The sequence below is a fragment of the Ascaphus truei genome, chromosome 4 (assembly GCF_040206685.1).
Source record: "Ascaphus truei isolate aAscTru1 chromosome 4, aAscTru1.hap1, whole genome shotgun sequence".
Taxonomy (NCBI): domain Eukaryota; kingdom Metazoa; phylum Chordata; class Amphibia; order Anura; family Ascaphidae; genus Ascaphus; species Ascaphus truei.
In genome coordinates this window covers 29,049,708-29,074,324 of record NC_134486.1, presented here as the reverse complement: position 1 = coordinate 29,074,324, position 24,617 = coordinate 29,049,708, and the positions used below count along the sequence as shown (strand labels likewise).

General features: G+C 44.3%; 1 protein-coding gene across 1 annotated transcript in view; it reads right to left on the bottom strand.

Moving 5' to 3' along the window:
- ITPKB (inositol-trisphosphate 3-kinase B) overlaps positions 1 to 24,617 on the bottom strand; it is a 123,336-nt gene that overhangs the window by 31,384 nt on the left and 67,335 nt on the right. Inside the window, exons 3-4 of the mRNA XM_075595483.1 lie at positions 6,525 to 6,624; positions 2,636 to 2,849 (exon numbers count right to left, since the gene is read on the bottom strand). Coding sequence (XP_075451598.1) covers positions 2,636 to 2,849; positions 6,525 to 6,624 — 314 coding nt within the window. The remainder of the gene's footprint in view (positions 1 to 2,635; positions 2,850 to 6,524; positions 6,625 to 24,617) is intronic.

Genomic DNA, 24,617 nt, shown 5'->3' with positions numbered 1-24,617 from the left:
TCCTGGTACAGGTAAGGTTGAAAACAAAATATCCATGTGGGGGGAAACTGCAGCGTTGAGGTCAGACTGGGACTTGTGCTCCCTTACTGTACAGGACCGGCTTTATTTAGCCTCCATGCACTATGTGCCGATGAATGCTGCTATATACAGGCAATTTACCTTCCATTGCACTTCTATAAGAACAATGCAGCCGTAAGATCCTTTTCCCATCAGTAAAACGAGATGACACATGCAATTTGGTCATTTAGATGTCTCCACGCCCAGAATCCAAACCCTGGCAGCCCACTAGTGATTACATTGTAAGTAAATAGCTCTGATGTGATTACTTATTTGCTGATAAACATCAGTTTGCTTTTCCTAGTGTGCAGGTTCTTTTTATTTATTTCCCCCAATGTTTGATTGTTTGGTTATAAAATGGTAGAGTCCCGTGACATCTTGAGTGTTTTCTGTTTCTCCTCCCTTTATACAAAAGGTTTAAGGGCTAGCTCCAAAAAAAGCAGGGAGCAGGGCAGCGGCTCAGTGAGTAAAGCTGCTGACTCTGAAAACCATACGGAGTTTGAAGCAAGGGAACCTGGTTCAAATCCCAGTGTGAGCTCAGTGTGGCCTTGGTCAAGTCCAAAGAACAGTTATATGAAATATAAGGTTGTTATTATTATTAAAAAGGACTTCCCCAAAATGATAGTATAAAAAAGAATTGGCACACACAAAAAAAAAAAGTAAGCCAGCATTCTTTTAATAGCGCTGTTTGCGCTGCGTATGAATGGTCGCAACCAAAACTTAACTGGGTTTAGAGATAGGAAGGTCAATCAGCTGCTGCGGTTTTCACACGTCCCGGATGCAGCTGTGTTTGGAACCACCTTCCTTTACAACAACAGGGAAGCCCCAGCCAGTTGTATTTGTAAAACTCCCACAGCTTACTGATAACCCTGGAGGTGGCCAGGAGATACATGGAGGCTCCACGTCCAACGCTATCGCCATCAAGCCTTGTGTACGTTTCCCTCTCGCGCTGCCCACAAATATAATATAGTATATAATAATATAATATAGTATATAACATAACATAATATAATAGTGTGTGCTTTTCTTGAGCAAAGGAAGGACCGTACATTTCTTTTCATAGTGTGTGGTCGGGGCAGTGCAGAGTGTTGGAGATAGCATTGTCAGAGGCAGCACATGGAGTCCAGCTTCCTCTCTGCAGTTCTATGCAGGAACCAACCACCCACCCACACAGTCAGGCTGGCGACGGCTTCCTTAATGCCTTCGTTGCTAGAGAGGCCAGCAACGCAGTCCTCTGCAGTGTGTTCCTGGCCTCTCCAGCACCACAGGGATAGCTGCTTCTATTGGGGATTCCCTTGCCCTGTAAGTCAGGGGTTCTCAACTCCATTCCTCAAGAGTGAGCCACCTGTACTGAAGCAGGGATGGATTGAGCCACTTGTGCTGCAGCAGGGATATCCTTAAAACCTGACCTGTTGGTGTGGGCTTGAGGACTGGAGTTGAGAACTCCTGCAGTAAGTGAAGGTACCTAAGTCAAGGTCATTGTGGGTTCCTGGGGGAAATTACTCCTTCACCTTCCACCATCCATTATAATGATTCAGGCCCATATTTACAAAGTGGCTCTATGCCATAAGACACACTGTTGAGAGATAACCTGCCTGGCCCCTCGCTGCGGAAAGATAGCCGCCTGGCCCCTGACTGCTGAGAGATACCCCGCCTGGCTCCTGAGATACCCCGCCTGGCTCCTGAGATAACCCGCCTGGCTCCTGAGATAACCCGCCTGGCTCCTGAGATAACCCGCCTGGCTCCTGAGATAACCCGCCTGGCTCCTGAGATAACCCGCCTGGCCCCTGGCTCCGGAGATAACCCGCCTGGCCCCTGACTGCTGAAAGGTACCCCGCCTGGCCCCTGACTGCTGAGAGATAACCCGCCTGGCTCCTGAGAGATAACCCGCCTGGCCCCTGGCTGCTGATAACCCGCCTGGCCCCTGGCTGCTGAGATAACCCGCCTGGCCCCTGGCTGCTGAGAGAGAACCCACCTGGTAACCTTGCATGAGACAGAATAAAGGTCAGAGCGCTTGTTGACAAAGAGTCTTTCTCATCCACTTTAATAGTCAGCCCCAAATACAACTGAATAGGCAGAAATTCGAACTCTCTGGGCCCAAACAGCCCGAGGGCTGACGCGCAATTATGTCTGGAACAGACGTCCTTCTCTAAAACCGCTACACTGGCTGCCGAAATTCTTTAGCTTCGCATAATGCGGAGACTATAAATAGGGCCCCGGCAGCATGTATCCATCGCTCGCTGTCTGGCGACATTGTAACGTCTAACACTACTTTTGTGAAATCATTAACCCTTTGAGACTTCGGATAACGTTTCCCGGGGAACCCAAATTGGCCAGTTCTACACACGTCTAGCTACATGGTGATCACAGATTGGCTCGGGAAATATAACTTGTGGATCGAGTAGCAATATAACAAGGGTCTCCCACTGGATTGTGGAGGGGGGGAGGTTGCTGCTTTAAAATTGAATATCTACCTTATTAAGGCTTACAAATCTTTAATGCATAGTGAATACTCTGTACTAAGTTGACATGTTCGTGTGATCTGGATCCAGGTGGAAACATGTTAAACGCAGCTCACCTGACGCCCATCTTGCAATCCATGACGCAAGGGCTGTCAAATTCGGAGAGCAGGTCGTCCATCTGATTGTACCTCTCCCCGTCTTTCACCACGTCCCCGTGGTAGGCAGGAACGTAGGGCTTCAACAAGTCGTCCATCAGCAGGCTCAGGCAGCGCTGCTCACACTCGCAGTGCTTCTTCAGGATTTTGCCGTTTGCTGCAGCCTTAAAGCTACCTGCAATTCCATCAACATGTATTATATATAATGCATGCTATTCCCAAAAATATCTAACCGTGCTAAAAGCGGCACTTCACACTACTTAATTAACCCCCTTCTCTGTCACAGTGATGCGTTGCAGATCTCAATAACCGCAAAGGTCATTTCAAAACTTATACTTTGGGGGTGATGTTTGCATTTAGTTTGTGCAGTTTTTTAGTGTGATTCTTTTTTTTTTTTTTTTTATCATGTTGCAAACCGGTGATATCTATATATCTATATCTATATATCAAATGGAAATATAACTGTATGCTCATTTGCTTGTCTTAGACAGGTCTGCAACCCCGCCTGTCACCATTATCACCCAGCACACAGCACTTCCACTGCAGCAAGGGATTCTGGGAAATTACATGCCAATGAGCACACAGTGCCACCTTTTGCTTCAAAACCATTAACATGGTTCCCTATAGGCTTAAGCTTGCTGCATGGTCACAGCTTTGAGCACAGCCAGGGTTAGGATGCATAGCCAGTAAACCCACCCACAGACAGCCGTTTCAACCTTAATGGGTCTCATCAGTGTGGGGTTGGTTATACTGGCTATGCAAAAATGAAGTAAGAACAGATTGATCCAGATTTCACACATGGCTTCTCCATTTTGGCTTTATTTTTGTTAAATAAATCATGACACGGTGTAATATGTCATGTGTTGCTGTGCAGCTGAGGTTGTATTTACCTAATTTTAAGACCTGCCAAGGAACAGGTGATTGTTACTATGTCCTGATATGTAAAACCATGGAATTCAAAGAGGGTGTACTTTCTTTTTCACACGTGTGTGTGTGTGTGTGTGTGTGTGTGTGTGTGTGTGTGTGTGTGTGTGTGTGTGTGTGTGTGTGTGTGTGTGTGTGTGTTTGTCTATGTGTGTGTGTATATATGTATATATGTGTGTGTGTATATATGTATATATGTGTGTGTGTATATATGTATATATGTGTGTGTGTATATATGTATATATGTGTGTATGTATATATGTATATATGTGTGTATGTATATATGTATATATGTGTGTATGTATATATGTGTGTATGTATATATGTATATATGTGTGTATGTATATATGTATATATGTGTGTATGTATATATGTGTGTGTATGTATATGTATATATATATCCCTGCACATAAAAGGTTACGGTCTGATTGCATTTATGTACAACCCGTGCATTAGACATGTTAGTGCATGGCACAGATAGTAAGAAGATGTCGCTGCTGGGTGTTGTAATCATTTCTGTTTTCATGCTCGTTACATTTCGCTCTTAAGAATCAGAGTTTTCGGGCTCGTATTGCAGACGGCGACAAGAACCTTGGGAGGCACTGGTGGGAAATTAGTCTCATTAACAATGAGCTTGGGGCAGCCTTCAGCAGAGGGCAAGCACGGTGATCGGGGAGATCTGGCAGGGAAGGTGGAGGTGTTTAGCAGGACCACTTTGTAACTAATGCAGATGAATAAGTACATCATTATTTGATCCCCGACACAAAGACGTTCATGTTTATAGTGGGCCAGGCAAACTCTATTCACATTTGGTATTAACTTGATTTTGCCGAAACCTTTTCTTCCGGTTTACATTTCTGGGATTGGATGGACCTGAACAAGTGAGTTTGTGGCAAACCAGTTCTTTAATATCTTCCTACATCTGAGCTCCCCCAATTCTTCTTATGTCAGTTTTGTTCACTTGGCTGTCCCATTTATGCGGGCCAAATGTGTCTTGTTGACTAATTGCTATTACAGCTCGTTATTCCCCCGAATCAAGTATTTTATTGGATTCTTCCAGAGCTGGAAAGATAATGATCTCAAATAGTTTCCCTTAAACAGCTGCCATTGCTAATTTGATTAAGAACAGGGTATGATTTTTGGGGAATTGGCAAATTGTAAACTATATTAAACATATCTTGATGAAACAAAAGTTAAATGCGTAACTAAGCTGAGCGGCAAAGCCAATGTACATTCGCTAATCAGCCGACATGAGTCTTTCCAAATGTTATGCCATCTGCTTCTAAATAATGGAAAAGCTATCTGAATATTGAACTAGATTTTGCTATACAAGCCTCGTAAAGGGTTAAGAAACTTTATTGATATTCATAAATCAAGGCTTTGACATAAACCAGAGCTTATGTTCCCTTCTGCTGTCCCTTATATAATACCTACAAACACAAACCCTATGGTACCCGGGATTGCACCTGCTAGTTCTCCTGTAGGGCCTTATTCTATATAACCCAAAGTGGCTACTCGTTTTAGTCTATGGGAATTTTCGATCAAAAACAGCTCGTCCAGCTTCTTTGATGTATATAAAATTACCCCCTTAGTCAGTGTATTGACATTAAGAACTGCACACAAAATGCTGACCAACAACGAATTCTGTATGGTAGATAAACAACGGCAATGTGTCTTGCATCGCATCAAACGAAGGCTACGATTATTGTGCCGGTGATGCGACGGTGACGTCACGCTGCGGTCGCTGGAAAAATCAAAGTGAGATGACTTCCAGCGATCGCGACCAAGCCGCCGCGTCGCGCTTACTATAAGCGCACGTGACGGCGGCAATGCATTTGTTTTGACGCGACGTCGCGTCGCTGTCGTCGGCACTATAAGCGCAGCCTAATGCGCAACACACATACTAATGCGCAACACACATACTGTTAACGGCTATGCCACAATTCCCAGCACAGGGTAACGCTCACATATATAGTACTTACTGTAAATTGCACGGCAAATAGAAATACGACTTGTGCGCACATTCATATGTCTGTCAGGTCTGCAACGCAGTCTTTCCCCATTACAATTAGATTGTAAGCTCTTCGGAGCAGGGACACCTTTTCCTAAATGTTACTTTTAAGTCTGAAGCACTTCTTCCCTTTGTGTTATTTATATCTTATTATTTATATGATTGTAACTATTACTGCTGTGAAGCGCTATGTACATTAATAGCGCTATACAAATAAAGACATACATACATAACCTCCCAGCATACAGTGTTTCCACTGCAGCTAGGGATTCTGGGAAATGACCCATGGCTGCAGTGGAAGCTGAGCATACTAAGAGATAATGGTGAAAAGCAGGGCTGCAGGCCTGACTGAGACATGTGAATGTGCTTACAAGTTTTTGTCACTTTTTATTTTATTACAAACTGGATTCAGAGGGGATCCGAAAAAGAGCTCCCAAATTATGCACTCAGTGCTGGTATTAGTAACAAATATTATTAGGACCGAGTATGTCCGTGAGATATAATATCTCCACAGGGCTGGTCCCGTAACCAAAAAGTCTGCTACTATTAAAATAAAAAATAATACAACTTTGTTACATCTAAAGATAATACACAGTGAATGGGAATTCATCCTACAGTACACTAATTACCATTCACTGTGTATTATCTTTAGATGTAATAAAGTTGTATTATTATTTTTTCCCCCCCTCCGGATCCACTTTGTAATGAAATATATACAATTTTCCTCCATGCACCTTGCGGCCCATTGGATATAATAACTTCCAGGATATTCCATGGTGAGCGGTCCAGTCAACTTTCTCTTTTGCACCTTAACTTATTTAATATGTGGTTTAGATTGCAAATGCTTAGGTGGATTCACTACAGGCCTGCTATATGTTTCACGGGTAAGTTGGCAAACCACCCCATGTCCTGTACCTGCGTGTCCTGCCAGCTGGATCCATGGGTACTTTTTCTTGAAAGACATGACGAATGGGGACCAGTGCACCATGTGTTTGATTTTTCTCCATGCCTTGCTCTGCAATACAAAACCAGTGAACAAGATGTAAGAAAGATGTCAAACCAGTACAGGCAGTCCTCGTATTACAACGCTTCGCTTTACAGCGAATGGCTTATCCAACGCTATGCAATGCATATCTATTTTCATTTTTACAACGCCAAAACGGCTTATCCAACGCTCTTACAACGCTTTGCAAAGTTGTTTGTGTATATCATATATATTATATAATATAATATTAGATTATACTATATAATATATTATATTTTATATTATATATATATAATACAGTATATACACTAATGTATGTGTGTGCTGCATATCTTATTGCCTGCATAAAATATTTTGTGTATTTTAGCATTAAAAATGCCTTCAGGAACGGAACCTTTCATTTAAACAGTGTTCCTATGGGAAAACGTTTCACTTTAAGACGTTTCGCTATCCAACGCTATTTTGAGTAACGCATTGTGTCGGATAACCGAGGACTGCCTGTATATCAAATGGATGACCCAATTAAACAACTAGTGGTGGTCTAGTGCAGGGGTGTGCAAACTATCCTTAATGTACCCCCGTCTCCTCTCCAGCTTGCGCCCCCACCCCCCCCCCCCCCTGCATGGCTCTGGCGTCAAATTATGTCACGGGTCACGCGACGTCATGTTGCCATGGCAAGGTAAGTAGTATCTAGAGGCCTCGCGCGATCCCCGGCTTCTGTAATAGCCGCGCACCATGCCCCCCCAGAAACTCGCACCCCACCCCCACTTTGTGCACCCCTGGTCTAGTACATAGGTGCTCAACTCCAGTCCTCAAGCACCACCCCCCCCCCCCCCACCCCACCCCAGGTCAGGTTTTCAGGATATCTGAGCTTCAGCACAGGAGGATCATTAATAGGTTGTACTTTTTTGCCCACTGAGCACCCACGCCCAAAAAGGGTTACTCAATAAACATCAAAGCCATTATTAATTATTAATGGCTATTCAAGTGAATGGCTGTAACAATCTCCAATGGCTTTCTTAAAGAATAACATCCCCGTCAGCATTTTTACTCCCCACAGTAGTCGAGGGAAGGGCCAACTCCAGTCCTCGAGGGCCACTAGCAGGTCCGGTGTTAAGGATATCCCTGCTTCAGCACAGGTGGCTCAATCAGAATGACTTGAAGCAGGGATATCCTTAAAACCTGACCTATTTGTGGCCCACGAGGACTGGAGCTGAGCCACCCCCTGCCGTAGTCCAACACCTTGCATCCCCCCTATCGTTACGTGGCGATAAGAGCTCTTCAGTCCATCGTGATTATGCTGCGATTCCAACTGGGCAATAACATCCAGCGAATAACAGGAACAAACATTCTCCTAACTCATTGGCTAATGTGCCATTTTAATGCCAGGGCTAGTAGATCTCCGTACCTCCACGGTGAGGGGTTGGCTGGTGTGGTTTTTCTCCATTGCATTCTGGAGACATTGCTACTTTGGAACGGTTGCATTAGCAAGTTCTGTACATGATGCATCAACTTATGAAACTCCTCCGATTGACCCTTCCCAGGCTAGTGTACGTGGGGCAGAATAGGAACTTGACTTAATGATAGTTTATCATATTTATATTATGTGTTATTTATTTGATTACCACGTGTATTACTACTGTGAAGCGCTACGTACATTAATGGCGCTATATAAATAAAGACATACACTACAATTAATGAGACAAAAAAGGTGAAACTGCCTTCTCTGCCCCAATTTTGCTTAAAATTTGCTTAAAAATGTAAATCTATTTTTCGCCTCCCTTGATGAACCCAGTTACCCATGGCTATTTAAAAAAACAAATGTGTTTTCATGTCAGACACATGTACATCTCTTCCTGGGTGGGGTATATTTTCCTAGGCAAAATCAGACTGCTCTGCGCTAAAGAGATCCTATATAAAGACAATTTCAATATTTCCCCGAGATAACTTGTTCCCTTTACGGTGGAAATGAATACACCTTTCCATGTCCTAATGTCAGCTCTTTATATCCTGATATAGGCACTAAATACATGCACATTAACTCACTGATACACACACAAGCACACGCACATTAACTCACTGATACACACTGTGACATAGTCCCAGGATATTAGGCAGTTTCTATTGAGATCAGATAGTGCCGCCCCAGTGTAAATGTGAGCCATCCCACAGCTCTGCAGTTGCTGAAGCTGCTGGATGGGAAATCCACACCAGAGTTGCTATTATTTCCCTCACCTGCCTTCCTAATTAAGGAATCGGGAACTTAAAGCAGTTTGCCTGCTACCTCTCCCTCTCTCCTAGAGCCTGGAGGCTGGGCCTGCTTCCAGCAGCCAGACAGGGGAGGACCTTCTCCCTGCCAGGTAACACAAACCTTCATTCTTGTGCTCATTAGAATTCTGTGTCTTATTATGAACACCGTGTATTTTTGTGTTGTTGGAAAGTGGTTAAGCCGCCCAACCTTAGAGAGGGAAATCCTGAAGTCTATGGCTGCGCTTATAAGTGCCGGCGACGCGACCGATGCCTTTGCGATTTAGTTATATTTCAAATCCAGGCGACGTCGCTGATAGTGACGTCATAAAGGGGGAAGGCAGAGGACGGAGAAGCTCCTGATTGGCCACAAGGGGAGACCGTCGCCGAGAAAAATCAAATAACAGTGACTACCAGATTTTTGGTAGCACTGTCGCGCCATCACGTGCACTATAAGCGCCGACGACGGTGACAATGCATTTGTTTTGACGCAACAGTCGCCGGCACTATAAGCGCAGCCTTAGTCGGACATGATGGGACTAATAAAGCAGGCAGAAGCTTGAATAATCTAAAATTGTGGTATGTCTGTGATTACCCTAAAACGGGGGTGTGCAAACTTTTGTCTGCGCCCCCTGTCTGCTTTCTGCCCCCTGCTCGCACCCTCCCCCCTTACCTTGTCACCGGTGTTTCTGATGTCACGACGTCATGTGATGTCGCATTGCTATGGCAACGCAATGTCGTGACCCATGGCGTCATTTGACGCCATGGTGACGAGTCGCCAGAAGCCACCGGAGACCAGGTAAGTAACAAACAGAGGCCTCGCGTGCTCTCCCGGCATTTAATTTAAATGCTTTGGGGGGAAGAACGTGGCCTAAAATACCGTGTCATGAAGAGCCTGGACAGGCGGCAGGACAACCGGAGGGAGTTGCTTGTCACAACGCACGGTGCAAACGTTCGTAAATGGTATGTTTCGGAACTAGATCTACAAGCTACCCACATCAATTCTAGTAGTTGGTTATTGATATACTTTTATATTTGGCTTTTCTTTTGTTTGGCTTTAATGGCTCCATTGGACGCTGTTTAGATGCTTGGAAATTGGCCCTGAGATACTGAAAACAGGATGCAAAATAGGGATCAAGAGTTTCAAAAGATGCCAAAAACGTATTTCTAAGAACAGCACGGATTGGCTCCTTATGAAAACAAACATTTTTTTTTTTAAATTGTGCTCTGTACATAGTCACTTTTTCCAAGCTGACGATTACAGGATCAGAAATTCAGCATTCTTATCTTCCAGTGCCAAGAGACGGTTTGTAGCACATATCATTGTGCTTTACATCTGTTATTGGCATCTGACCCTGTATATTCACATGCTCCAGTCCTTAACAGAAACAAGCCTTTGATGGCGTGTTCTTGGACTGGCTTCCTGTCAATACACAACGTGGCATACTGAATACCCAGCCCACACGTTCCAAATGTCAATTTCAAGGTACTATGCATATGGCTAATATTGTATTAATCTCTGCAGTACTGAGATGCATGTAACATGGCAGGGCTCTTTAATAACCCATCAGTGCTTTGCATTCTCCTCTGATCTTTTGGCCTTTAACCCATTGTGTTCCAAAGTGCAATGGGCACTCTTAGGTCCAGACTCATGAAGCTCAGTTAATGTCATGTTAAACTTACAGCCTACGCCAGTGGTTTTGAACCTTTTTTTTTTTTTTTTGGTTAAAGCACCCTATAATTATATTGAGAAATGCTACAGAACCCAATCCTCTAATAGCATATCAGAGATCAGATGCATTGTAAGGAACCCCAACCCTCTCTAATAGCATATCAGAGATCAGATGCATTGTAAGGAACCCCAACCCTCTCTAATAGCGTGTCTAAGATCAGATGCATTGTAAGGAACCACAACCCTCTCTAATAGCGCGTCTGAGATCAAATGCATTGTAAATTCTTCTGTATTTGGTTCAATTTTCAAATTGCCAGAAAATTTATTTATTTATAAAATGTGTTACCAGGAAGTAATACATTGAGAGTTACCGCTCGTTATCAAGTATGTCCTGGGCATAGAGTTATGATGTCATAAATGGTTACAAATACTGTACATAGTTACATAAGTGAACAGGGTTATAACATTATATACAAGACATTGAATGCACGGTAAGAGATAATGTTATAGGCGTATGTAACAGTTACAGACCAGATTAAAATGTGAAAAACTTTAGTTTTGAAAGAACTTAAACTGGTGGTGGCTGTGAGTCTCCGGTAGATTGTCTCAGTTTTGGGGTGCACGGTAAGAGCTATCGTTTTGACCTGGGTTTGTGTTTCACTCTGGCTGCACAATGGGTGTCAAATAACAGCACCAGATTTATTAAGAAAAAGTATTATGTAGGAAGCAATTAAGTGTTTGTAACTTATAGATCTGGTGCTGCTTTTGGCCGTATTTTTCCTGTTTTGTACTGTAGCACAGACTCTGATTAATAATCCCCTTAGTCTTCTAATATTAAGATACAATCCTTGTTTGTTTTCTGACACGGAAGATCTCCCTGAATCTAAGAGCGTCTCTTTATCAAGGTCATAATGCACTGATGTATCAAAGAAATAATTGGTTTCAATCGGGATGTGTTTTTGTTCTTGATCTTGTACAATCATTTTTTTGGGGCCTCCGTTTTGAAACCAGGAGAGTTTGCATGTTGTCCTCCTAAGGCCCAGATACAGCAAGCTCTGACACACTTTTATACCGGGGGTGCAAGATTTTCGGGGAGGCTAGTGCTTACAGAGGCCCCGCGCTCTTCCCCACAACATTTAAATGAAATGCCGGGGGAGCACACGAGGCCTCTTACCTGCTCTCTGGAGACATGTCACGGTTGGGTCAAATGATAACATGTCGGGTTGTGATGCGTTGCGCCTTAGTGTGACCGATCAACGTGTTTCAAATTCATTAAATATAGAAACTGAAACCTTTCAGCTAATCAGCTCTACTGTTCAGATGGCTGAGTAGGCTTCAACCTGTACTGCTGGGGTTGTTCCTGCTACTGATGGTGGGACGATCAGAAGCCAGATATTTAATGAGGATCTGGAGATCTTAATATATGGGGTGGTGGATAACCACTCTGCACTATTGGGGGTCTCTTTGCTCCAGGGCCAGCACCACTGGGAAGCAGCAGACTTGGGGACGCTACCTAGGGGCACCTAAATGCACTTGGTAATGCTGTGGACATGCTGAAGAAGCGCTTGGCTGATGCCAAGTGCAGAGTAAAAAAAATAAGCTGATTGACCACGCAGCCCAGGCCCATAAGATGAGGGGGACAGCTCTGTGGTAGCTACCTCCCAGGTAGTGGGGCTACCTGGATTTGGAGGATGCCGTTGAGACCTGGTCTGACAATACAGTACATATATAATGCACTAGATATACATTTCACTTTAGACACTACCTTGGTCAGAACAAACATTAATGTCCTATTTGCAGTGCACTCCCATACAAGTGAAGACAGTACTTACAAGTAGCTAAAATAACATGTGACATGCTTACATGTCTGCCCTCATAAGATTGCCAAACACTATAGGCCATGCCTTCCACATTGCAATAAGTAAAGTAATCATTTCCCTACATGAAGACCTATAACTGCTCACTAATCAACACCTAAAGAGTTTCAGTATCTCCAAGTCCCTGTAAAACCCGCACTTGTCTCCTAAGATTCACCATCAGCAACCTGCTCCTAGTCTTGTGGTTCGCTGATGAATGTTGCTCTTCCTTCTGCTACCGATCACCCCCCTGCTACACCTATTCACATGTATCCCGCCAATCCCCTCCCTCCCTACATGCATTCCGGGCGTGTGATGTGCGTACTGGGGGCCCAGGACATGCTCGAAACGGAGGTAATGCTAAATGTAATTGCTCCGCGAGGCGGTGATAAACTGCAGCATTCCTCAGTTCTCATTCCTGTGCCCGGGAGTAAACAGTTTAGCACCAGTTTATCGATCGGGGCCTCTATATATTCTACAGCCCAAATATTCTATAAAGAGACATGTTTAAAAAAAAAAAAAAAGCCAGTTTTGGCCAAGCAAATCTATCCAAAAGTGCTTACATGTACCCGCGTCCTGCATGAATGTATTTGATATGTAATATATTTCTTTTCAGGAGCATCACGCAGACAGCCAGTGGCTGCACATCCTATGCCCGTGGCTGCACTCGTGGCCGTCCCCTCCCCCCCCCCCCTGCTGCACCCCATGACAAAGCTTTTCTTACTTTTATTTTGAAAAAGATTCAAGTCATATCTGTGCGGTAAATATAGGAAACCGGGGAGACTTGCTAAAACAAGCCCTTTAGAAAAAGAAATTGTTCATATTTAGTGGTACTACGGGCATGAAAATAAAAAAAGGTGTGATATTCTGTACCCCCCGTAGCATGCTCGCACTGACCGGTGGAAGGTAACGAGTAAGTTGAGCCCTTCGGAACAGAGTTTAAAATGTATTTGAAAAACACATTTCAAGCCGACGTGCTGTTCCACTGGAAATATTTTATTCCTAATTAAGAACCACGGAGAAGATCTTCCCTGCAAGTACAGAAATTAATATTCAATGTCCACTGAACTGATGCTTATTTTAAACATCTGCCGACTGTATTTGTTATTTTTATGAGTTTGCTGTTGACGTGGAGCAGAGATGAATATTTTTTCCTGCCGTTTTCCCTGTATTGATTAAGAATTCCCTGCCCGTGGGGTGGGGGAGACCTTGCACCCGCTGATTTTTCCTTTTCACAGAAAGAAGACATTTTCCGTGACTGTCGCAGAGGTTTCCCCCCGTCCCCCCGCCTGTATGTCTTTCAGGATTATTCCCCCCCCCCCCCCAGCATGATAATATTAAGTCAGCAGGGTGGGAAAAACAATTCTCGGAACTACATCAAAAACAGCACATACTGTACCGAGCGATTTCGGGAGCTGCAGGAAATAAATGCAGACTTTTTTTTTTTTTTCCCCCTCACAAAACAATTCCGCAGTGTATGTATCAGATTTGAATACAACTCTTTATCCACAGTAAAACAAGAAGACTATATCCAGGCTGGTTTTAGACATTTGGCCACCGTAGGCACTTAGCTTTTTTGCCACCCTGGCCGCCTCCTTGTCCAGCGTCCCGATGTCACGTGGCGTCGCGTTTCCATGACGACGGGGTGTCAAGTTGTCGAGGCGCTGCAGGAGGTAAGAGTCCTTCGCAAAGGCCCCACGCTCTCCCCCCGGCAATCTGATTAATTGTTGTTGTGGGGTAGAAAGCAGGGCCTCTAACCGCAGCACTCCCTCCTCCTAAAATTTGCCGCCCCTCGGAAATTTGCCACCCTAAGGCAGGTCCCCAGTGGCGGCTGCGGCGCGTGCTATGGCACAGGCCTCTATGGGGCAGGCCCCAGTGGCTGTGTGTGTGTGGGGGGGGGGCTCGCAAAGTGCTGTGACGCGTACACTGGCAGGCAAGACTTTTGTCTTCCTGTGCCTCGATCATGTGGTCAGCACGCAGCCAATGGAAGGGCAGATATGCCCGTCATGGACCTGGTCCCCTACAAACAGTCGATCGCGGCTTTATACTGTGCACGCACCGGCAGGTCGCCAGGCGTGCCTGCTGCAGGTAAGACTGGGGCCTTAGCCTAAGTCTAGGCCTAAATACGGGCCCGAGAATATCATAGAACTTCACAAGCACAATGTGTTCCTGGCCAAAAAGCAGTGATGGTGCCAATCCTTCAGTTCATCAGTCAACAGGGGACACATATAAAACATTGCCAAGAGCAATTTTATTGTAAAAAGGACACAGAAGAGTAATTAATTCATGCGTCCTAGTGCGCCAATATAAAAAACAAACTATTTGATGTGTTGTGCGGTAACGCTTTTTTTTTAGACTAAAGCAGGGGGGCCAGCTTCAGTCCTCAAGGGCCCCCAACAGGTCAGGTTTTCAGGATATCCCTGCTTCAGCACAGGTGGCTCAATCAAATTCACAAATGTTTTACTAAATGCTTTCTAGACCCAAGACCGGTGGAGCCTCAATACACCCTTCCCCTGTAACCACCACAAACGACAAAATCGGGTTTAAACAAGAGGTCCCTCACACTCCTACCAGGAGGCTACTGCCCATTAAGGCCATGATATTCCTTACCATGGCACCCTTGTATACAATAAATAGGCATAGCAGGGTCAGGTGGGTGCTGCCCTGGCCAGACATGCCCCTACCATTCCAACAGGGACCACCTACAGGTTTATTAAACCCTCAGTCCTTGGTTCCTGGTAATATCTTCCCCTGGACCTCCTGATCACACAGCTGTGACAAAGGACAGGGAGGAAAACACTGTGTTCCCTCCAAACATCTGCAGGTAATCCCCTACCCCCTCCCTTAAATACCCTCCCTCCAAACATCTGCAGGTAATCCCCTACCCCCTCCCTTAAATACCCTCCCTCCAAACATCTGCAGGTAATCCCCTACCCCCTCCCTTAAATACCCTCCCTCCAAACATCTGCAGGTAATCCCCTACCCCCTCCCTTAAATACCCTCCCTCCAAACATCGGCATGTAATCCCCTACCCCCTCCCTTAAATACCCTCCCTCCAAACATCTGCAGGTAATCCCCTACCCCCTCCCTTAAATACCCTCCCTCCAAACATCTGCAGGTAATCCCCTACCCCCTCCCTTAAATACCCTCCCTCCAAACATCTGCAGGTAATCCCCTACCCCCTCCCTTAAATACCCTCCCTCCAAACATCTGCAGGTAATCCCCTACCCCCTCCCTTAAATACCCTCCCTCCGAGCCAAAATGAACCCCAGCTCCATCAGAAGGCTAATTGCACCCCCCCCCCCCACCCCCCAATCATGTTCCCTCCCTCATATACTCCATTACAGAGGTTATGAGAGCCTTTGAGTACAGTAATGTTAAGACTTGCTGAAGAGGGGATACAGTGCCGTGGGTTTGCTGCTTAACATGCTTTGGCCTAATTTCATTAAATGAACCTCGCTTATGAAAAGAAAAACAGAAGTGTATAACTATCATCTGCCATATTGGATGTAACACTGGGACTTTGTGTCTTTTGTTAACGCTCTACGTCAGACAGAATATTATTTGCTCTGCTCTTTAAATACACAAACAAAACGCTATTGAATTTTTCATGGTGACCAATGTTTTCTCTCCATCTCTGAACGTCTACGGGTTTCCCTGAGCGACTATTCTCGGGCCCCACGTGAAGACTGCAAGTGATAAGGACACGTTTGTTTTTGCCCTTTTTTTTTGTTTTGTTCCGTTTGACATACACTGGCAGTGAGTTATTGTAATGTGTGTGCAAGCCCTGACAGGCAGATCGTGCTCAAAAGCCTCTTCCTGGAACAATATGCATCAGCCAGAACTGGCGCTGCAAGGCTAAACATAGATTTTTAACCCCTTCGCAACCGGCAGTGATTGTGACACGAGAGGGTGGCACAAGCAGAAATACCTAAAAACTCAATTATTTTCTTAACCCCCTTTTCTTTAGGGGATCTCAGCCAGGTCGGATTGCGTGGATGACAATGCATGATCAAGCACAAGTGTAAGTATTGGTGAATACATATAACCTAAAACATGGGACTGCCAGGGGTTTCGTAAAGTTGAGAAACGCTGAGCTAAATAAAACAATCCGGGTGATAGCTGTGTATCCGAGGACCGGGAGATCTTTGTCCTAGGTGAGTGGCAGTTTTGTGTACCCTGGATAACCAGAATTCCTTTTCATAGAGCTGTGTACGAGGTACCAGATTAACATAAGCGGCTGACAGCTGAAGGCAGCACGCTGCTTGCGTTATGTCAAAGTGCTGCTTTATAAATAGCAGCATTGTGTGTTAGTCCTCCTTGCAGATCGTGCTTATTTAGCAAAACGCCGCTCAATACTCCAAATTGATTTTCCATTCTGTTGGGGCAGCTGTCATCAGATCCTTATATGGAAAGATGCAAGTGTGCGGGGGGTGCTGTCTGTTCAGCCGCGTGTCACTGGGAGAGAGGACGTGAGCGGCAGGGAAAGGGGGTGTATGTTTGTACAAATCTAATTACAATGAGAAGAAGAAATATATATAACAATAGGGGCTGTTTCAGCGAAAAAGTGGAGCACTTGAGGCAAATAAACTGCACCATATGCAGCGAATTAAAAACCATATTTATGTAATGGGGTGAATATAAATCAGCATTTCTGGGGCAAAATAATCTCATTGAAATCGGTAGAATTCATTTCTTTGATGCATCCGATCCATTTATTTTTTTGCCCCAGAATTGCACCCCTTTTGCTTTAATTTCAAGCAAAATGGACCCACATTGCACCATTATTTGTCTTTGTGTCACTGTATCAACGGATGAAAGTTAGGGGGAGTTACAGAACTCCCAGATTCCAATGACATGTTCGCCTGTCGCGTTTATCTGGTATTTGCATCAAAAATATCTGCCAGGTCTGAGGTCGGCGTAAACTTTTGAAGCCAACAATGTGCATGAAAAGTAGGAAACTCTTCCTTACATTTGACACCAGCGCAAACAGGAAAATGGAGCAATCCATCAAAATCCGCGTCTCGTCGCACTTTCTTCACATTGATCTGTCTCCCCCGTAGATCCCAATTTCAGGCTGTCTATTTCTTTCATACAGCCGTTTTTTTGTTTATCACATTAACCTTTGATACATAAATCCCCAAGTAATTTGCATGAAATAAATCAGCTGCTGAGGCAGAACGCAAACGGCGAGATGTATCAATGTACAACACTTATCAATGTGCAGAAAGTGTAAAGAGACGTCTGTACGGACGCGTTACTCCAGTTACTGTCGGCATGAAGTGAGCGTAAGGCTTCGGATAGGCGTGTGCGCGGCGGAATGCATGGCGTTGCGCGCGCCTGCTGCAGAGGCGATCCGTGGGATCTGGAGGACACGTGACGGGGAGGAGTGCCTGTGATGTCACGAGTGGTTCGCGCTCTGGCTGAACCGCGCACGTGACCCGGCCGTCGTACGGCACAATAAAAAGTCGTGCGCTCTATGGCCTGCCTCATGGAGGTGCGGCCTTTTGTTCTCGGCGCGATGTCGCTCCAACTATGGGCGCAGCCTAAGAGTTTCCCACGTGACGCAAACTTTCAGCCAAAAAAGTTGGCGCCACCTCAGCCCTGCTGGATTTTGACGAGAGACGCAGAGTTTGATGCATCTAATCACACAATATGAGGACACTCCCAGGGTTTCCGAAACTTCAGTCCTCAAAAGTAACCATGATGCCATGTTTTCAGGTTAACGCACACAAATGTAGCAAGACGTGCTGTCCTCGGGGTCCGCGGGCCACCAAGAAAAAGTCCACAGTGCCAGGAAGTGTCTGCCGTGATGGCCCTGGGGAGGGGGTCCATGTTTCTGAATGGGACACCCACTATTTTTATCCTTTGATGCCATGACCACTGCCATCGTGTGACCACGAATGGCAGTGGCACTGAAGACACTAAGGCTTACTACGTCCTTACTTAAGCATGTTGCCTTTGTGATAGAGCTAGATTATAGTTCATTGTTAATCTGTTGGTTACTCTCCAGGACTGAACTCGGGGAGCCCGGCCTCACAATCCTCCTGTGGCTCTGCACCTGGCTTTGCATGTCATCTATTTTTAGTGCTTGGCTTTATTTTGCTTAGTAAATAGACGGTGGCTGGAAAACTTTGCTTGGCGCTGACCTTTAAACATTTCACCATTGCGCCTAGTCAAATAAGGAGCAATATTTTCATTCACACAAATGAAGGCTTCAACCTCGGTAGGTCCATCATTACGCTTTTTCCAAATTCTGCTGAGTGTGAACTGTGAAATATTTTAGCATATTCTTGGAAATTGGCACGGTACCACTTGGATCTATTTGAACATAAAGGGGGCAAGTACTGTAGGTAGCACAGCAGAGGCTCACCTGGCCCAGTCACAGATGCCCTGCAAGTGTAATATTCTCACTGATACAAACACGAAGAGGACACCTGTGAGCTTTCCAAAGCTTTGCAGTAGTTATACAACAAAAGACAGGGGTGCCCAATGATACATCCAATTGACAAAATATATATGGTAATAAGTATAAAGTTTAAATACTTCTATAATAATATTTTCTTGGTTATTTAGTTTAACCCTTTGGCCAAAGTGTCATATGCCTGCATACCGACGTCAAGGCATAACCAAATGTGCAGGTCCTAACACTAAACTGTGAACCCTTCCTTTACCTCTGTATGAGGGGGAACAACCATAGTAGGTCCTGTCCATACAGCAAAATGAAGACTTCCCAAGTTAAAAAGGAGGGGTGAGCTCTGGGAGGAGGGGCCACCTACCTCCAGACAACTGTTGCCAGTTAGAAATGAGCTTGCTGGGAATGTGTTGGATGTAATCGTTATACACATTTAAGTTGTTCTTGTGCAGAACTAATTATTCATGCACAAAATCGTATCTACAGAGCTTACAAATATATGCACATGTATGTTATTTTAATAGCACCAACAATGTACATATTGCTTTACTGGTCAGGAATGTAACATGAATTTAAATACTATGAATCTATAGGAAAGCAATATATGGGCCCTATTCACCAAGCAGTGTTCTGCCATAAAACACCTGTCCCTTGCTGTTTTTGTGTATAGCCATGGCAACTTTTACATGACATTATTTGTGTGTGGATCTGAATCACGTTCTCGTTACAAGCCACTGAAATAGATATGCAGTAAGGAGTCTTCCGTCGCTGAAAGGTGTTTTACGGCAGAACATGTCTTAGTAAACATGGGCCAATGCGTTTGTTACACCAGTTGAGTAGTCCCTGTCCCACTATATTGCTTACTATTAAATAAATACTTTTTAGTAGTGTTTATTATAGTACAACAGCAATGTTTTATTTGTGCACATGCCTATTACCGTATTTGTCCGATTTATAAGGTGACCATCCCTCCTAATATAACTTTTGCCTGTGGCGACGGGTGACGTCACCCGTCATGTTGCCGTCGCCATTGACGGCACTATAAGTGCAGCCTAAGCGTGAGCAGGCAATGTGCCATTGGTGAGGCAGTATTCACATTCAAATGGTGAACTTTCTAAGTGTAGCTTCAGTTACACAGGAGTTGGAATTCTGTCTATTTCAGATTAACCATGTACCTGAGTCTAGGTCCCTACCTTGGCACTAGACCAAATTTTATCTACAGGAAAGCTAAAAACCTAAAAAATGATGATGGTGATATAGGACCAAGTGTGATTAAAGTAGTTGAACCAACGTCGTTGGCTTCTAATCCTATGGGCAATTTTAGGTTGTGGCAAATGCCGGGCTTGTAGTCACCTACATAGTGACACAGTGTTACATCAATGGTCACTAAAAATAAATATCCTATTGATGACTGCATTTCCTGTAAGACTTCCTACGTCGTCTACATGTTGGAATGTCCGTGCGGACTCCAATATTTGGGCCGTACAAAGCGTTTTTTTTTTTTTTTTTTTAAACTACAGTAGAATATTTGAAAACGCAAGTAATATTAGATTGGGCATGGACACGCATAGTGTTCCCTGTCACTTTAAACTACATCACCAAAGTGACTCTGGTGTAATGAAATATAAAGGTATTCAAGTAGTGCACCCCATCAGAAGAGGGGGCGACAGGTTAAAGGCTCTTTCCAAACAAACTTTTGGGATATATCAACTGAAGACTTTGGACCCTAGGGGCCTTAATGAAGAACTTGATGTATGGTCCCTTTATTAAGTTAATTAAGTTTTTCCGTATCTTTAAGAAGGCATTTTTGCCACTAATATTTATTTTCTAGTTTTTGTGGTATATGTCCCTTGTTTTCAAATGACCTGCTCTTTTTAAAGTAATTTAATATTTTTACTTTTCAAGCTTTCTCCATTTTAATGTTAACCATAATGGTGTCTTATTGATTAAACATTATATATGTGTATATATTGGTTTTTAATATACTTTTTTCTTGTTTCAGTGTCCTATTCATAAGGTTTTGTATATACTATGTGTTTAATAAAGGTTTTATTAAATGTCATTTGGGTATTTAGATTGAACAGTACTTATGATCCTGACATCACCTGTGTTAGCTACGTGCCTTATGTTGTGATAGGTTGATTGGATTTTTCCATCCACCAATTGTTCATTTAGGGGTATATATGCTATTGTATTCATTATGAACAAACATCCCTGACGAAGTAGAGTTATCTACGAAACGCGTAGGATTGTACTATTACCGGACACTCTCCTATAGTATCTGCACTGTGACATTAACTTTATCTCAGGCTATCCGTGGGAATTTGAAAGTTTGCGGCGTTCCGGAGTGACGTCAACGTCTTGCTCTACCAATCCGGTAGCACGGGAGGTCCTCTGCTTCTTGGCGGGCAGCCGGCGGAGCTGCGGTGCAGGAGAGTTGTTCCAGTGTTACTTCTGTGTGCTCTGGGAGTTACTTTGTTACGAACATTTCTTTATTGACTGGATACCCACAGCTACAGTGTGAGACTACTGCCCGGACCGGAGGCTGTATATGCAGAGGGTTCCCTACAAGTCGAATCATCTGTATCCTGAAGTGGTAACATGTACCCAGAACATGTCCTGCTTGTTTAACTTAACTTCTTGTACGTGCATTTATTACTTTTGAATTGTCACATTATATGTACTTTATTACCCTAATAGTCGTGCGCTTTGTTTTCTCTTTTTTTTTTTTTTTTTTTACATACTACAGATTCACCTACCAGGGGATACCACTGGAAATCCTTCTGCAAGATCCAACCTCTACTATTAATATCACTCTCGTGGTGCAAGTGACATTTCTCCAAATCCTGGCCCCTACCATATTCCCACATGCTTTTGCCCTCTAATACCATCTCTCTCCCTTTGTAATATCTTATAGCTCCATCCCTTCCAACCTGATATCCATCTCACGCTTACATCCAAGTTCTCCACCTCTTTCATGTGTTGTCTGGAATGCTCTCTCTCTTACTAAATACTAGCTGTGCTTCACCTCTCCTCTTGCTCTCTTCACCTCTCCTTCTCTTGCTTTCTTCACCTCCCCTTCTCTCGCTCTCTTCACCTCTATGCACTGGCTGAAACTTGGTTCTCACACTTGGGACTTTGCTCTGGCCACTCTTCTATGGCGCCCCCCCCCCCCCCCCCCCCCCCCCCCCCCCCCACACACACACACACAAATGGGACGTGGTGGTGGAAATTCTTCTTTCGTCCCACTGCAAGCTTCAACTCCTTCCTATACCTGCTTCCCTGAAATTCTCATCCTTCAAGGCTCGCATTGTTCCCCTTATCTCTCCACTATCTCTCCACTATCTCTCAAACCCGGCACCAAAAACGACAAATATCTCAGGGAACCTAAGGGTTACTTGAGGTTGGGGGACCACACATCCGCACCGTGGAACGCCCTAGTACAGGTACGGTAACAAAAACTCATTTTGGAGGGTTTGCTGCTTTAAAATAAAACACTATCATTTAAGCATTATTATGACTGAACTATAAAACTGAAGGTTCTATTTTCAAAACTATTTTTTTTAAAAAGGTACTTATTTTTCCAAAGACAAACGATCTAGTTGTAATATTAAATATGTTATCGTCATTCATTCATTTTTAATCCTGTTTGAGTTGGCACTTTCAAATACTGACCTATTATTATAGTGGAAGTTACCACTGTTGACAATGGAATGAAACATCTCATCGCCCAGGGAAGCCGTGCGTATCCGGCCGAGCTGCTCTTTCTTTTGTAACAATTCCATGCATTCCGAACACAAAGATTACAAAGGTCGGCTGTAGTGATTGGAAGAAATTGTGAAATTCCACACTGGCCCCGGCAAGTTGTTTTCATCATGGACACAATTGCACACGTTCTGATGTCTAATCACCCAAGCAAACAAATCAAACAGACAATCGGGGTGATTCATCAGCAGACTGCAAAGCTGGACGCCATATTTATCAATCAAGAAAATACCATTTGATTTAATGGGAGTTAAACCAATGGGAATTTCTTGTTTGGTACATCTGGTGTAGTGTTTTCTGTAATAGTGTTGCCCTGGTTTTGATGTCCTTTAACAGATCAGCTGACTCCTTGTGAATATTAAAGCGTCAATCCAAACGGGTTTTGTTTTTTAACATTTTTTTTTTTTTACATAGGATTCAAATCAAGGGGGTCCGGATCGGAACCCCCATTCATTTAAACTTCGGAGACCCCCCCCTGCTTCCGGAGATACTTGCCGCCATAGGGGGTGCCGGTAGCCGCTCCGCTACCAGGTTTCACATGGCGGCGTTTCAAAGCTCCCGCGCCCTGCAGACCAATAGGAAGACGTGATATTGGGTTCAGCTTCCTATTGGCCAGCATGACGCGAGAGCTTTAAACTTTAAAACCCAGCTACCTCCAACCCTTACATAGGGAGGTCTGTATCTCTGGGAACTGGGTTCCCGGAGCTGAAATTAATGGGGGTTAGCCCTGGGGCACCCCCATCTTCAAATCCTGTGTTAAAAAAAAATGTTAAATAAAAAAATGTTGTTTGTTATTTAACTTCCCTTAACTACAAATTCAAATATATGCACCCACCCCGGTTCACATACAGTACTGCAGTAACATCTCACCCCGGTTCACATACAGTACTGCAGTAACATCTCACCCCGGTTCACATACAGTACTGCAGTAACATCTCACCCCGGTTCACATACAGTACTGCAGTAACAGCTTTCACTAAAATCTCCTGTTTGAAAAAGCCGCCCCGGCCCCTTTGGCTTCTGCACACACAAAGTAAAGTTCTTTAACACCAAAGGAGCTAACGGCCTATAAAGAGGGAATTTGTATGTCTGTGGTATTATGTTCCACTGGGTGCTGGGGAGGAAGTGGTTTCTGACCCCAAGGGGGAAACGTTCGTTTCAAACAGGAAAATGGAACTAATTTCTTTCCATTGAAGCCGCGCGCGCGCGCACTTATACAGCGAGAAGACCCTGCAATGCACCGTGCGCTGTGGTGTAAGACAGGGGTACGCAACTCCAGTCCTCCAGCGAGCCCCCCCACTGCCAACAGGTCAGGTTTTCAGGATATCCCTGCTTCAGCACAGGTGGTTCAATCAGAATGACTGAAGCAGGGATATCCTTAAAACCTGACCTGTTGGTGGCCCATGAGGACTGGAGTTGGTCCCAAATCAGATGAACACCTGCGCTATTTTTGAGATGAAACTCACCCCGTTTTAATGACCTTTTCCATTGATATGGTACTCACAGTGTACACAGCACTTTGCATACTGCATCATTTTGCAGGCCCAGCAAGTCTATTCCCAATAGAGGTTAGGTTTACAATCTAATGTTGATGCCTGAGGCACAGGGACATTGGGTGACCTGCCCAAGGGGAGTTTACACGGGTATTCAAACCGGATTCTTCACCCACTTCAAAGGCCATTGACATTACCAGCGAGCAACTTCTTCCTTAAATTATGAAATGATTAGAAATGATGACTGGGCGATGGTGCGTGCTATTTCTTTACAGTGTTAACACAGATACCCAGCAAGCTCAAACTCCCACACCCACCACAAAGTGAATATATATTTATGTCAACCAGAGAGCTACTGAGCGTGGCAATTGTATATAACAAGAGACAGGGGGTGCCCAATGCTGCATCCAATTGACAAAACATATAAAGTAAAATACTTCAATAATGCTGGGTATCTGTGTTAACCTATGTCTCTTTGGAGGCTGTGGCACCTCCCCCCAGAGCTCACTCCTCCTCCTTCACCCTTTTAACTTGGAAGGTCATTTCACTTGCTGCAGAACAAGACCCATTATGGT